General features: G+C 40.1%; 1 protein-coding gene across 2 annotated transcripts in view; it reads left to right on the top strand.

Annotated features, from left to right (window-relative positions):
* The window catches only part of xpo4 (exportin 4), a 61,274-nt gene that overhangs the window by 27,153 nt on the left and 17,346 nt on the right, over positions 1-16,775 (top strand). For both annotated transcript variants that reach the window (XM_074695246.1, XM_074695245.1), the window contains exon 8: positions 6,939-7,096. In XM_074695246.1, the coding sequence (XP_074551347.1) occupies positions 6,939-7,096 (158 nt within the window). The remainder of the gene's footprint in view (positions 1-6,938; positions 7,097-16,775) is intronic.

Genomic DNA, 16,775 nt, shown 5'->3' with positions numbered 1-16,775 from the left:
ATGTTGCTGACGTTAGGTGTGATACATTCAGGGAGTGTCGGAAATTTGAAAATCTGACGAGAACACCTCTTTTTCCAAATAGGACAAACGGTTTGTAAATACCAGACATTTGAAAATAAGTGTGTCTTTGAACGCCCCCCGGGTTTGGAATCCAGATTAATCTGTGTTAATTTTTATAACGCGTTAATTTGCGGTGTAATTAATTAATCTAATTAACGCGTTAAAATGACAGCCCTAATTTGAAATAAAAAAAGAGATATTTTTGACATAGTATTCGAATTTTGATACTGCCATACAGAAATCCTGTCATATAGCATTTTTATCTCCCACCTCTAATAATTTATATCAGGGGAAGGCAACTTAGGGCACATGAGGCGTCTTGTGTTGGCACGCAAAGAATTATTTTAATAAGGCTCAGGACAAGATAGATCGTAAAACTAATGTGTTAATTCTATGTAACACTTAAGAAGTTAACAAACAACGTTAAATGATCAATTTAAATCATGTTACAAGTGCGTAAATGTGTCTTGCAAGTGCGTCATCGCAAATCTTTTGGGATGTCAGTCTGCTAGCTCACAATGCATCCATTTAGTGGCGTTATCAAGGTAAAAAAGAAACAAGTACCAGTCACTTTTTCCAACAAACAGATTTCTGGTGATCGAGCGATATGCATCCTTTGCTGTGAAAGTGTGGTGTGTAGGAGATCAAGTGTGCAGAGTCTTTTTGTGACCAAACAGGAAAACGAGGTTAGCAAAGTATGCTAAACACAGTAAGACATTAAAAGCTTCCTGTACTGTTAGAAACCAGGCAACGGGAGGAAGTTATAGCATTTCTCACTGCATAGCTTAGCATGTAAAACCATTCGAGGGGACTTTCCTCACAACAGTCGATGATCTTATGAAAGAAGTAAGTCTTAATTTAATCCAGATAAAGTTACATTTGTTTACACTGACATGAGGAGGTGAAGAGAAAAGGATGAACAGGGTAAAGAGAGCTGAGATCTTCCAGGAGAACAAAGAAAAAGATGGCACCGAGAGAAACCGTTTAGAGACAGAGTGGATGCAATCTGCAGCAGAGACAGAGAGAGGTCGTGGGATAAATGGGCTCTGCTAGATTGAAACGGGAAGAAGGCTGCAGTGATTGTTGACCGCGCTCGCACACTTCTGTTCCTGCAACACCTCCTGACCGCAGCGCACGTCTCCGAGAGAGAAGAAGGAGAAGGAGAAAACACAAAAGCACCCAAACTGAAGCAATGACTGTAATTTTGTCTTCAGCTGTGTTTTCGTGCGCTCTGTGTTTTGGTGCGCTCGTGTTTCTCAGGGTTTTCAGTTTCTGTTTGGCTCAGAGTGATTAGAGAGCGGCAGAAAATTATGATTGAGTGCGTACCCACACGCAAACACAAACACACACTCGGCCAAGATTTGTGGATGCATCTGGTTTATTTCATCGCATCAAATGGACATCTCTACTGCAAAACACACACATACACACACTCACACACACACACACTGCAACTCTCTTTTCTGCAGATACACATTGTCTGCAAACAAAGAGAGAGTGAAGAGCATAAACACAGGAAGTGAGGGCCGTACATCATCCCCTCGTTGTAACAAACACTCACATGCCAAAAGCAGAAATTATTTTAGTGAGTAGTTTACGCTGGAGCTACAAAAACAGATGTTTGTCAAAATTCGGACTCAAAATTTGGAAAATGAACATCAGTTATCCAAAACCCGGAGCGGCTCTTTACTTCCCCAGCGTGCCTCATCGGATACGTGATGTTGTTTTTCTGTTTTTTTTAAAGCAGTGAACCCGTCGTCCTCACAAAGATGGAGGAACAGGAGCGCACACAGCGCAGCTCTCCGTGTTTACCGGGTAAACACAATCAGCGTGGAGTGCAGCGACTGATGAGGCTGCAGCAGGCTCTGATTCTGCTCTCCATCGGCCCGCGGGCTGACAGTAACCCAATCTGAGCGGCAGAGGGAGGGATGAGGGGAAGGAGTGAGGGGAAGACAATAAGTTGGAAGCAGAGTGTTGATTTGAAAAACAGAAAGATGAGCCTGCGAGCCCCCCCGAGGAAACAGACACCAGGCTTTGTCTCCTTCTATAAATATCAGGCCTGGCTCTCTCCTCCCCGCTCTGATTGTCCGGCTCTTCCTGAACATTGTTCATCCTCTGTCCTTCACTCTCACGCTTTCTGCTTCTTAAGATGAAAAAATCCGATTATAAAAAATAAAATCTGTGAAGTGAGGTCAGATAATACACCTGTCATTTTCTCTTAAAGGTACAAAAATGTGAAAACATGAGTGTTATTTCGAAGATTCGTCTTCTGCAGAACATCACATCAGAAACATGATCTGATCAATCTGTTGATGTGATCTGCTGAAGACAGATTCGTGTTTGCTGACAGAGAAGAAAGAGGACGATTTGTTCGCCTCAAAAATGAACTAAAGAGCATTAAACCAGGGATGGGAATCGCCATAAACCACTTAAGAAGGAGGTAAATACACGCTTAGCTAAACAATGCAAAGGTTTATTACAACATTTGTGCATAATTTTTTGGGTAAAGGAAAATAATCCACAAACGTGGCAAAAGCCAGCTCAACAAAACCATGTTGGCACATTGAGAGTCCTTACGATGAGGAGGGCTGGGTATTGCTAAGAACATCACGATTCGATTAGTTTTCGATTCTTTAGGTCGCGATTTGATTCACTATCGATTAGATTCTATTTTGATTTAAATGCTTTGATTATCGATTTTCATGCCCCATGTGAACATACGAGGTATACGAGGTACCTCATGTTTTGGAGCAATAGAACAACCCAAACGTCAGACTTTAAAGTCTGTTTAAAGTCGAAGGAAGGCTTTATGCTGCTGCTGCTTTGGCTGCTATTTTTGTTGTTTGGTCTCTGGTGGCCCTCGTCCACACAACGCAAATAACGCGTACATCCCCGGTCACTTAGCAGGAGATGAATTGATTCAGAGGATTTACTGAATCGACATTGAATTGGGCGAGGAAATATTTTGATGCATCAATTCATCAATATTTTTACCCACCCCTACCGATGAGGGTCGATACCGATTGCCAGGTACCAGGTATTGGGACCGTTTCGTTTCAAATGTAAAGACTACCCATCCTTACCGACCAGGTGCGTCCATTGAAACCCCGCCCACTAAAGACCAAGTGGAGGTATGGATGGGTACTGAGTTGGGTACTTTTATAGGTTATGACAAAATTCCGTCTTTTTCGGGGATGGGTACCTTTCACATTTGAAACGATACAGTACCAATTCCCGATACGGTACCTGGCAAACGGTACCAGTACTCAACGGTACTAATTTTCAGTACTTTTTTGTGTTTTTGTGGTAAAAAATATAAATTTGTTTAATAATAAAATCTCATTTTTTTCAATTCGACATATTTCCTCTTCAATATATAACCTTGCAATGATGTGTTCACGTCCAGCACGGAAAATCTCCTACTCTTCCACTCCCTCACAGTCGCAAGGATGCATTTAGGTACCTAAACATGGTACCTTTTGATTTTATATGAATCGGTACCCGGTACCTATAAAAGTACCTAATTCATTACCCATCCCTAGTCTGTAATACCAAGCACCAATTTACATAAAATCAAATGATACCATTTATATAGGTACCTAAACACATCCTTGTAACCATTGGAGAGTGGAAGAGTAGGTGATTTTCCGTGCTGGACGTGAACACATCATTGCAAGTTTATAAATACTAAAGAATAAATTTGTTTAATAAATAGAAATTTAACTAAATTTAACAATTTAACAAAATGAATTTGTTGAACTCTTTAATTGAAAAACTTTGAGATTTTATTATTAAATAAATTAATATTTATTATCACATAAATACACACAAAGGCACCAAAAATTGGTACCGATGAGTACCAATATCATGAGAAAGGCTCCCATACCTGGCTTGGGGACAAAACAAAAAATCTACAAAGCAGCAAAAATGAACCAAAGCAGCAATAAGACAATTTGATAACAACAAAATCACAGTATCTGTTCAACAAGAGAGAACAAAAACTGCTCTTTGGTTTGTTTCACAGAAGAAACAATGTTCATTTTTTTATTCTTTACATTAAATTTACAAAACTAAAAAAATGACTGTAAAATTGAGAAAAAGTACCAACAGTATTTCCTTAAAAGAAAAAGAAACTTTAAAAAGTGAGCTCACATTTGTAGTGCTTAAGAATCATAACTCAACAACTTCTGACGCCAGTATCTGCAGCAGCGTCTTCCTCACTCAGCTCTTCCTCCTCCTTAGCCTTGAGCCTCGCTGTAAGTCTCGTCCATCACACCGGCTCATAGCACGCAGGAATGCATGTCCCACTTTTCTATAAAACTGGTCGTAAACGTCACGTTGGACTCTGTGACTCGAGGCCTCGATGCAGCAAAAGTAAGGGTAAAATATCCTGTAGACTGAGAACGACCTCCACCTTTAATTCAACTCTGTCAGACGAGTCAGGAAAAATATTATAAGACCGTAATTCCCATTTCTGTGGATGTATAACTTGCTTCATATCCCTCAAAAATATCCCAAAAATATGTTTTTAATCTCAAAGAATTATTGTTTTAATTTGTAACTAGAAACTTAACGTTAAATCTGGACTTCAAACATCAGCGTTGGATGATTACTACTTGTCAAACACGCGTCACGTTATCGGTCGTGACACCGTCGTAAAGATCTGAAGATCCCAAACGTATTGTTTAATCAGTGCAAAATCTGCCGTCATCTGATCTGCAGGCACAAAATGTTTCCATATTGTTGCTTCTTGTTCTCTTTTCTTCCATCCATCCCACTCCGGGCATACTCACACACTCATGTATGCACACACAACCTCACTCACACACACACACACGCTGTGTATCTCTAACTATAGTCAGACTCAAGGCGACTGACATTACTGGCATCGCTGGTGCAGCTGCTTTTTTCAGAGCTCGCGCTGCTCGATCCTCTGGCCTTGCACCACCTCTCCCACCCCTCTTTCTCTCTGCCGCTTGCTCATCCACCAGCACTCCTCCTCCTCCTCCTCCTCCTCCTCCTCCTCTTCCTCTCACCCAGCTCTTCCAGAGGATGACTTCACGCTCTGGAAGAGGGAAGCAGCAGCAGCAGCAGCAGAGCTGAAAACTACAGCGGCTACGCTACGTTAGCATCCGAGATCTCTTCCCAGCAGCGTGTCTTACGAGCCACCAGGAGCCCCAGCTGCAGAGCAGAGAGCGTCCGAGGCGGGAGGAGGAGGAGGAGGAGGAGAGGGGAGAGGCAGGGGGAAGGAATTTCTGGGGTTGAGGAAGTGGAAAAGGGAAGGATCCTAGAAGAGGAGGAAGAAGCAACAAGGAGAAAGAGGCTGAAAGTTTGATTGCTGCTGCGATGGAGTCATGCGCTGGCTCAGCGTGTGGAGCCGGTGAAGACGCTCTGGATTTGAAAGGATGACAGTTTCAGAGACAGGAGAAGAAGAAGAAGGCAGAGGAACAGGGCTCAGAGGGGGGAGAGCCCGCTGGAGGAAAACAGCTGAGCTCCAGACGTCCGCATTTTACTGTTATTGGAAACATGTTGCTGAGAGGCTGTGATGATTCTCTGCTCCTGCTGCTACCTTCGCCTGTGTGCGTCTGCGAGCAGAGTTGAAACAAACAATGCCTCCTCTTCTGCCGGAGTGTGAAACCTCAGGACGGACAAACCACAAAACCCACAACTGACGGGACTGGGATGGGACTGAGTCCAGCCTCTCTGGGTTTGATTGAAGCTGTCTGTGGGCTCAGACGGGCTCGCTGGTTGTTTGCTTGAGACCGGGGTCACCGCGTCTGAAGACAGACTGTGCTAAAAATCAATTTGTCATTTCGTCTTCGTCTCTGCTCGCTGGGTTACACCAGTGAGTACTAATCCTGCCTCGAATCAGCCGGGCTGTTTTTGAAAGTGTTGACAGGAGGATGGGACAGGTTCACCTTTACGTTCTGGGCTTGTGACTTTGGTTTGGAAGCGTCTTTCTCTCAGATTTAATTTAATTTCACATTTTATTTTTAAATGATTTGAGCTGCATCCTTATCCTCAAACCTAGTTTTAAATATTTTCCTTTTTTTTCACATTACTTAGATTTTTTTATGCAGTCTGATGGTGCACGCAGGAGATCATTTACCTCTTTACAAGCTGCAAACTGTCACTTCTGCTTGATACTGAAGCTGCAAATGACTTTTCTTTGTATTCAACACTTCTTCAAATTTCCTTCTTTAATTCCTTAAGATTACTCATGCAAACAGTTGATATTTTTTCATTTAGATCTGATTTTAAAAAACAGCAAAAGTTGCATTTTAGATAAAAAAATTTAATTATTGATAAAAAAGTAGAAATTTTGCAGGGAAGTGCAGAAATCCTGATGTTTTATGAGAGTTGCTGCATCTGTCTGCAGCAAAACAATATGTATTTTCATGCATATTTACCTGAAGTGGTTTACATGCAAATTTAGCATGCATTAAAATGATCAAAAGTTGAACAAACACTATTAGAATAATTTAAAAAAACATATAACTAACTGAGATTGATATAAAAACAGAAAGATATTCTGTGCACACCGCTTGAGCTTGCACCCTCAGCTTGTTGGGTTTATTTTCAGCCGTTAAAGTCGTGCTGCTAATGTGAGCATTTATGTCATTTTCCTTTGTTAAAGGTGCTTTTAGTGCTGCCTTTCTGTTGTGCAGCCGTCTTGAGGATCAGAGAGGCTTTAAGACACAAACCGTTTTCCTCTCTCTGGTTTAAAAAAAGGAGGACATGAAAGCTTTCCTTATTTTATTTTCTCGCTTTATAAATCAATAAGTAAACATTGAATTGTTTTGTCCCTAAAAGCTTAAATCTGTGTTGATTTGTTTTTTTCTGTTTTCCACTGTCACATCTCCTCTCTCCTCCTGCAGGTGCACAGGAAGATCCGGGAGGACTCGGACATGGCCCAGGACTCCCTGCAGTGCCTGGCCCAGCTGGCCTCCATGCACGGGCCTGTGTTTCCTGATGAGAGCGCGCAGGTGTCGTACCTGGCCCACCTGGTGGAGGGGCTGCTCAGCATGATTAACGGGTGAGTGCGTCACCGAGCTCGCAGTCTGACTGTGCTTTGTTGTTGTGGCCTCTCGGCTGTATGAGCGGTGATTTTCAGCGGACTGGTCGGGACTGAAAAGTCACTGAGGCTGACACTTGTTGCATCAGTTTTGTACAGTTTTTTGTTCTTAGCTGCTTTTTGTATTTGTTTTATCATCTGTAGCTGAGTGTTGTGCATTTTTGATGCTAGCAAATTAGCATTTAGCATTAATTTTAGTTTATTTTGTTGTTTTTAAGCTGTTATTGAGAGGATAGTGGACTCAAATGTGGCTTAGAGGCCGCAGGTTGAAGAAGAACTCAGGCCGTCTTCTTCAGGAGCTGTAACCTCTGTATTGTTATTTGTTTTTATTGTTTTGTTGTTTACAAATTAGACTTTTATACTGTTATATATATAAATTACTCTGACATGGTGCTATAAAGTTTTTTTTCTTTTTAATGAGGCCAAAACAACACTTTAAACTTTTTTTATCATCAAGCATGATTTCATTTGTTACTTCGACCTCAATTCTGCTCCTAGCCTGATTGTTTATTTTTCAAAGGAGACATTTAAATGTTTCAAAAGACATTTTCCATCAGAGAGTATGGATTTACTCTCACTGTATCTGTCTGTATAAACTGATGCATTAATGTGGCGGCTGGAGCTGCAATTATTGGTCGATTATCTCAGAAAGAAAAACATGTTTGCCATCATTTGATAAACAAAAAACTGAGAGTCTGCAGCTCATTGTGGCTTTTCCTGGTGCAATATCTTATTAAGTTATTTTGTGGACACTGTAGAAGTTATTGTTTACTGAATTCAACAGGTTTTCAATAGAGGTCGACCGATATGGGTTTTTTGGATGCCGATGCTTTCCAAATTTGGGCAGCCGATGCCGATATGCATAGCCGATTTTTCCAATTTGATATTCAGGCCGATTGTTAAATAAATATATATTTATCACATTTTTGTGAAACGCAGCAATTTCTGAGCAACTAAAAGAAATCTATTACAAGTCGTGTCCAGTCCTCTGAACATTTATTCAGCTTTCAAAACAATGAAATATTTTGTCTGAGTAAACACACAATGTAACAAGCAGTAGTAAACATTCACACTCTTCTTAAAATGTCAAAAAAGAAATTTAAACTTATTCATATAATTTGAACAAAAGTATGTAATGTATCCAAGTGGTTCCACAAGTTTGAGGTGCTCATCTTTTTTGTGCCTGATCAAAAATTGCGTCATTTTATACAACGGATCAAAAATCGGCTTTTTAAAAGAAAATACGGCCGATGGCCGATAGAGACAAATGTCCAAATATCGGCCCGATATATCGGCCGGTCGATATATCGGTCTACCTCTAGTTTTCAAACTGTAAATGTTTTTTAGCCTGGAGGAAAATAACACTGGAGCTGTTTGTTGACAGCTTTTGATCATCAATAAGAGGTAGGAGCTCTTTCCAATTTCAGAAACATGACGAGGAAATTAATTTTCTTCTACGTTAGAGTTAATCTCTCTTTTTGTTTTCTTTTCTGATTTTTATTTACACTGGACACTTTTTAAACATTGAGATACAGCAAGAATGATGCATCCAGACAAAAGAGCTCACACAGCCGGGACAGATCCTTTTCTCCAGCTTAGGAAAAAACTTCTCCCACCTTTTACCCCCAGTTTTTATTGAAAAGGTCTTTCTTTCTACAAAATGTCATTGTTTAAGATTACTAACAAAGAGGCCAGCTAATATTTTGTAAAAATACTTGATGTCAGCAAAATCTTCAAGAGTAAGGCCTATTTACTCAGTCCATCAGAGATCTGTACGAGGTGAAGGGAGATGATAAGTTTCTCTAGAAAACTGTTGCTAAGATCATTTAAAATTTGATAATCTGCAAAACCTTAAAAAATGCTGAAGAAAACCAATTTAGATTTTAGTTCACTGTAAGAAATTAACTTTTTTTTTTTTCTGAATGACTCTGAAATTAAATCCATCCTCTGCATCAAAATCCTGTTTCACTAATAAGGAAAAAACAGAGAGATTTAGGGACCGTGTGAAGAAGAAAATCTTACAGATTTTAAGGAAATCACAAGATTAAACAAGCTACATCCTTCCTGTGATTAATAAAGTCTTCATGCTTGTTCATTTAATCAATATATAATATGTTCCTGAAATCCAGCGAGTTGTTTCAGATCTTTAAATCTGCGTGGATGATCTCCCTCTGGTGTCTCGAGGATTTCACGTTCCTTAAACCCAGAGACTCAACAAGTGACAGCGTCTGACGTCAGCCGGTGTGTGACTCATGCTGTGCCGTCTCCGCTTTATTTACAGGAAGTAATTACTCCTTGAGTCTGTGTTTTTAACGGCCTCTGAATCCAGCATCTGCTCATCGCTGTGCTGTGCTGGAAGCTGCTGCAGAGCGAAGAGCTCGTCTTCATCTCAGACACAAACTGAGCTAAACACAAACTTATGCTCCTCAGTTTCCTCTGTGAGCAAATCAAATGAAGTCTTTATGCTTCTGACTAAGAAATGTTATGTTTGTTGTTTTAAAACAGAGAAAACAACTTCTCAGAGAGCGCTGAGTGGGCGTGTTTAAGTGAATCAGTGTTCACTCATCAATCACTCGTCCTTTTATCTCATTCAGACCCTGTGTGACGGTTGAAATGAAGCTCATGTGGACTGATTCATGAGCTGTTCCTCGAATTTCTGCAGGTTTGAGAAGAAAAGCTCATGAAAGGCAGTTTTCCCTTTTTATAGTCTGACCTTTAGGGAAGCCAGAGAGAAGAGAAAGATTTATAAGCAAGAGTCAAAAACAAAATGATATTTCTCAAACATTTGGAAAAACTTTGAGCAATGGCTTCATAAATACTCTGACTGAAGAGAAATCATGAATGACAACTTGTCGCTTGTTGCAGCAATAAGTCTCAGGTGTTTTTTATCTGAAAACGCTAAAACACAGTGAAAAAAATCTGCGTTTACACGGTAACACCAAGGGACTGAAAACGCTGTAGTAAGCATACCAGGCCTGTAGGTGGTGCTATAACTGTATCGTCCATAAGCCACTTTCAGGGGCCTTTTATTCGACAGTGGTTTTAGGATGAAACGCAAAAGTTTTGCTGCGTTTAAGCCTCGCATTTTCATGGAAACGCCGTTTCAGCCGACCTAAAATGCAAACATTTAAAAAACAGCCTCCAGAGTGCCACCTACCGGCCTGGCATGCTTACTACAGTGTTTCCAGTCCCCCTGCTTTTCCATGTTAACGCAGATTTTTTTCCCTGTAATTTAACCTTTTCGGATGAGATGTTGCGTAAACGAGGCTTCAGAAAAATTTCACTCTAGGGGCCATTTTTCAAAAGTTTGCGTTTTTGGTTGGCTAAAACACAGTTTCCGTGTAAACTCGAGGCCAAAACGCTACAAAACTTTTGCATTTAACTTTAAAACCGTTGTTGTGTAAACAGCCCCTAAATATTTATGAGATGAGAGAAGCTGAATCACGTCATTCTGAGACGTAATTTTAGAAGGAAAGTCCTGTGGTTTAGTCTCTTACTCAACATCCTAAGTTAAGTTTTTCAGGATTTAAGAAAAATTTAAATCCCTAAACGTGACTCGTAAAGCATCAAGCGTCTTGTAAATGACACAGAGACTGATTACGCGTTGGAGCAGAGCAGTAAATTACAGTATCATCTACATAAAAGTGAGATGATAAAAGTTCACATTTAAACATTGTGGAAGATATTATCAATATAAATGATAAACAATAATGGTCCCAGGATTGAACCCTGAGGTACACCATTTCTGATTTTTAGAGTGAGGCCTTCAGCCTGTATGAAATCTTATCAAGTGTTTTTGTCTTGCTTTAAGTAAAAATTGTCTTGTTAAAAAAGGTCTTTTTTTAAGGTATTAAAAAATAAAAATGAGGTCTGAATTGCTTGTAACATGTAAAAAAATCTGACATTGGAAGCAACTTTTCAAGCAACTCAGACCTCATTTTTGTCTTGAAATAACTTGAAACAAAACATTTTTCTGGACTGGCCAGTTGAATGTGGCTCATATTAAGTCTAAAAAGACATTTCTACTGAAAACAAGACAAAAACACTTGATAAGATTTCAGTTTTTTTCCCAATGTGGCAAAGAAACTTACAATTAACAACAAAAACTTAGTTCAAGAAAGAGGAAAAAGTCAATAAATATCAAGTCTTTATCATTTTTATTTAACTTATATACAATTTTGAGAAACTAACACAGTGCTGCATCCAAAACTCAATCAGATCATCTATAAATCTTCTGTTTCTCATCCTGTGTCGGAGTGATTTTTGATTCATGAATAAAGAGTCTGTAAACAGAGCTTCCAATCAGACATAAAGCAGCTCATCTCCAGCGTCTGTGCGGCTGAAGTGATCCAACATCCAATCAAGAAATCAAGGACTGACGTACAGAATACAGAATCAGTCTGAATTATTAAAAAAAGAGGAAAAAAAGAGGAGCAGAGTCGAAGCAGCGCCTCTCCTCAGTTAATCAGATTAAACCTCCAGATGATTGATGACCCACGTGCTTTAGCCGGCTTTAGTCCTGACTCGGTGTGGGCAGGTGTGTGGCGTCAGAGACCCTGAGCCACGGGGGCCTCTGAGTCCAGCAGGGCTTGTTAGCAGAGGTCATACGAAGAAATAGATTTCATGCTGAGTAACAAAACGAGATGTGTGAGCCACACAGGCCGGCTTTCTGTGGAGGCTATCGATTGTCTCCGTGTGCTGTGCGGGGACTCGGTTTGTGTTTCAGGCTTCAGGAAGACGCATTAGGAGAGATTTGGGCTCTGTTTTTAGCAGGGACGGCTTCCTGGAGGTTTAAGAGGAGTGTTGGGGACAGAAATGGTTTAATACAAGGTTAAACCGAGGCACAGGGGTGTGAAAACCTCCAATCAGAGTGAAGAAGAACATAAAATATCTGATAATAGACTCAAAATGACCTCCAAACAATCCTTTATTCCAGTCTGTCTAAGCTGCTTTTATCATTTTCTGCTGTTACACAAAATTAAAGCTGAATGTTTGGCCATAAACCTGAGCTCAGGTCTCTGAATTTGGCACAGATTTCCTCTGAGATGTTTTATGTTTCTGCTGTTGGGATCTGTTGTGACAGGAATTTGCTGAACAGGGTTCAGATTTTTTGATTATACATGAAGTCTTAAACTGACATTTTGAGGGCTGCATACAATTCAGTGCCTAAGAAATGTATCGCTAAACTGTATAAAACTCTTTTGATGGCTAAAAATGACAATACTTTGCACATTAAAGAAAAATGGGAAAGGGAAGCAGGGATAAGGCTCTCACTGGAAGTTTGGGAAGAGATTTGCTGTTTTCAGTGTTCCTCAACAAATGCGGTAAATTGGCTAGAGCATTGTTGGAAAAATATTATAAGATACTGTAAGACCCCATATCAAGAAAAGTATAAGAACCCAAGTCCAACATGCTGGAGACAGTGTGGTTCAGGAGTGGCAAATTATTTTCATGTCTTCTGGGGCTGCTCCAAACTGGATTTGTACTGGGAGGATATCCACAAAACACTTGAAAAACTATTTAACACTCAAATAATACTGAATTTTAAAGGACTTTATCCAGGTAATATTGTTTCCGTAAAAGAGAGGAGTGAGAAAAAGTTGTTGCAGGCCCTCCTGGCAGCTAGCAAAAAGTCCATCACTAGAAAATGGCTCAATCCTCTACCACCTACAAGAGACGAGCGGTTCAAAATAATCTTAGAAATCTTTAAAATGGAGAAGTTGACCAACAATCTAAGGATTCAAAAAGACAAATTTCATCTCATCTGGAATAAGTGGATTGAATTTGTTTCCCTATTTAGAGCAGACTTTGTCTGACCCCACTATCAGTTATTCTCCTCCAACCTCCTAAGAGAGTGATAATGTAAATGTAAACTCCCCTTGTTCATTTGTACATAGTTATTCATTTATATGAGTGATGTAACAGATGTGGATATTATATGGCGATTTACACACATTTAAAATGTAAACAGCAACAAGAAGAATATGTTTAACTGTATATTTTTGAAGAAGACACACAAAATTCTACATATGTATAAATACAAAAGACTGGAAAAGGACTTTGTATAAGAAATGCTTAATTGTTTATCAATGAAAATGTCTTTTACAACAAAAAAAGAAATGGTTTAAACTGGGATTACATCCCTGCAAAGAATAGGCGACCCGTCTGAGTCCTTGCTGCCTGTTAATACTTGAATGTTTTGGGTATTTGGTGCCAGAAAGTGAAGTTAGGAACAAGCATTTTGTTGGAATTTGGATCCAAAATAAGATTTGTAGTAATCAAAAGAGAAGGCTATAAGTGTGTTCATCTGTGGGTGTGTCCGTCATCAAAGTGTGGCCGTGCTCACATGTATAAATAACCGACTCTCACTTTATCGTGCACATGAGCTGGTTTTGGGAGCACATGATCCAGTGAGTGAGGGTCTGTCTCTTCCCGCCTCTCCTGCTCGCTCTGTAATCACCTATTCTTGGAGCTTTTTTCCAATTGCCTCATCGGAAAACCATGCAGCGAGGGATGGCAGATCTGCAGTGATTGAACGGTTCTGTTCGCAATTTAACTCCATCTGATAGGGCTTAGCTGGAGCGCTCACACACACACACACACACACACACTCCTCTCTGCTCCCTCCTCTCTCTCTGCGGGGAGGTGCAGCACTTCAAAACACAACTCAGGATTCGGCTATTTTTGTGCAGCCGAGGCGACAAAAGAGTCAAAAATACGCAGAAACATCAGGGGGTGGCTGGTTTTTATAGAGGGGTTAAAAGAGGATCCCCCCCGGAGCGTCTTTAAGCGCTGTCATCAGAGCAGAAATGTGGAAAACTCTAAACAAATCTCGAAGCAGATGCTGCGAATGCTTGGAGTGTTTGCTCAGTTCATGCTGCGTGTTTTAGCTTCATGCTAAGTCAGAGGGCGCGGGATTATCAGTCCATTATTAGCTTATCATAAAGATAGGTGTACATCCTGCTGCTCGCCATTACTGTTTGATGTTTCAGAGACGAAGCTTCTTCTGTGTCGCTGCTGATCTCCCAAAGGCAACTTGTTTTTACATACAGTGACAAATTAATTGTCCATTGTCAGATTTTAGTCAGTTTTACACCATTTTGTAGATTTTCCAGTTTTGTAACGTTACAAATACATTTCCTCTACCCAATGTCTGTTAGCGTTCTAAGAGACCGCCCTGAGACGACAAGGTGTTAGCTTTGTTAGCATGTTTCATCGCAGGATGTTCAACAGATGCTCTTAAAAAAAAAACTTAAATCCATGTTTTACTGCTGTTTCTAAGATTTTGTCTTGTTTTGTTCTTGTTTGTTTTCATCACATGCCCTATTAGCATTGTCACTTCAATTTTTTATTGTTTTGTTCAGGGCTTCGCCTCAATCCACTGCTATTTAACATATCACAACAATAAATACTTCATAATAATTAAAAGAAACTCAGCAAATCTTCATTATCAACAACATTTTGCCTTAAAAAAAGATAAATTTTCAGGTTAAAATTTCAATAGCTTTATCATTTTTAAATTTGTTGATACTAAATCCCCTCTCATGTGTCCTGGACCTCCCCTCACAACGTTCACAGCTTTTAGTTTGTTGATAAAAGGTCATTAAAAAAACACTGAGACCCTAATCAGGGGCCAGTTGCTATAAATGTGCTTTTTTTTCAACTTGAAATTTCAGGAGCTTTGTCTTTTTTCAATTCATAGACAAGAAATCACCTCTCATGTGTCCTGGACATCCTTTCAAAACTTTCACAAAGAAGGCGAATGTTAAATATGAAACTGTCTTCACCCCCGTTAAAACAATACGTGATGCAAAATGCCTCAGGTTGAATTTATCATTTCAGTGAGAGCATTTCGGGAGGTTTATAGGTCGGATATTCACACGTAAATCAGCTGTCAGACTGTCAGACAACAACAGTAACAGCCGCACTTTAATTGGAAGATATCAAGTCTAAAGTCCACAGAGCGGATTGTGGCAGCATCAGATGTACCAATGTGCGCGAGTCATATCTATGATGCATCACTCGTCAGACACTTCAGAGTTTCCCTAATGTCTGAAGTCTCTCTGTGTACATTTTTCAGCGTGAGAAATACAATGTGTGGCAGGAGTGCGTGACAAAAGACCCAAAACAGTGACTGTCATGGTCATGCTCAGTGCGTGACACTTGAGAGCCCTGTTTTGTTTTTTACCCAAATTTTTGATCTACTTCTGTCATGGAGCGACGCTTCTTGTCTTCTTCTTTTCTTTTTCTTTTCTTTGAATTTTGAGGGCACTGAGGTCATTTCAGATGATTGTTTTTAGGAAAGTGGTTTCAGAGAAGAGTGAAAAGCATTTTGAGAAAGTGAAAGAAAGATGTTTTTTAAATATGTCTTTCTTTATTGGACGTGTTTTCACTAGTGACAGTACAAAAGGGAAATATGAGTGATTACATTGTTAGCTCTTGCTCCCAGGATTCCTTGGTGGAGGATGTGAGGCTATCAGAAGAAAACTTAAGACGATTGTAAAAAAACAGATTTTAGACTCTTTTGTTGGAGGTCAAGAGCCAGTAGAGAATCTACCAGAGTTTCAGGAGGGGCGACTGGGACATTTGGGATTCTGTCTTCGAATAAAGTGCCTTTTCTAAAAAAAAAAAAAAAACAGGTGGGATTTAGGTTATTCAAATTTCTGTGAGAGGTCAGAAAATGACGTAAAAGTTCCTTGATTATAAAGGTCTTTAGATCTGGTTATGCCTCTGTTGGACCAAGACTGGATGCTCTGTGAAGGCCAAGGCTTTTCCTAATTTGAACACAGATTTTAATAGAGTAGAAGAGTAGAAAATACTTCGTTTATCCCCGAGGGGAAATTCAGGAGGAGTCACAGCAGCAATCAAGAAACAAAAGTAAGAAAGTGTATAGAAAGTGCAAAAAGCTCCATAAGAAAACAGATGCTGACAGCTTGTCCATCATTGTCCAGTCAGCCAGCCTCCACCTCCACAGGGTCCAGGACTGAGCTTCTTCAGCAGTCTGTTCAGTCTCTGTCTCCTGGATCCTGTCTGCTCACAGCAGGTGAAGCTCTTCCAATGTGGCGTTGGTGTCTGGTGTTAGCTCTGTTAGCCATGTCTGTGAATAGCATGATGCTACTCTGCCTTCTGGTATTCCCTCTGTTGCTGGGTTAGCACAGCTAGCTCGTCCATCTTATTGGAGATAGATCTTACGTTCCCAATAACGATGGATGGAAGGACAGGTCCATGTCGTCACTTCTTAGCTCACACCTGAGAACCATCACGCTGTCCTCACCTCCTTCTCCTCACCTTGTGGGGAAACATCCAGCCTTGCACTGGCTAGCTTTGAGGGCGGCGCCTAGCAACAATAATATAAATAAATAGATAGATGAATATATATAATATAATGACTAATAAATAAATAGAGTTAATTATCACTGGGTTTGAGGTGAATTTGGAGGCAGTCAAAGGGGAAAGCTTCGAAGATGTGAGTTACATGTCCACCCATGCCAGGCACCATTCGTTCGCTGTATTACTTCACGAGTTTTAAAGTTTATGGATATGACACGACCAGCAATAGTGTGAAAAATTAGGGAAAAATTAGGCCCCCAAGGGTTTTGTGAAGCTGTAGCGCTGATTTCCTTATCTGTGGATTTTTATT

The sequence above is a fragment of the Halichoeres trimaculatus genome, unplaced genomic scaffold (assembly GCF_033239565.1).
Source record: "Halichoeres trimaculatus isolate MK-OKI-2021-1 unplaced genomic scaffold, fHalTri1.1 fHalTri1_scaffold_19, whole genome shotgun sequence".
NCBI classification, from domain to species: Eukaryota; Metazoa; Chordata; class Actinopteri; order Labriformes; family Labridae; genus Halichoeres; species Halichoeres trimaculatus.
This window is presented reverse-complemented; position numbering and strand designations above follow the sequence as displayed.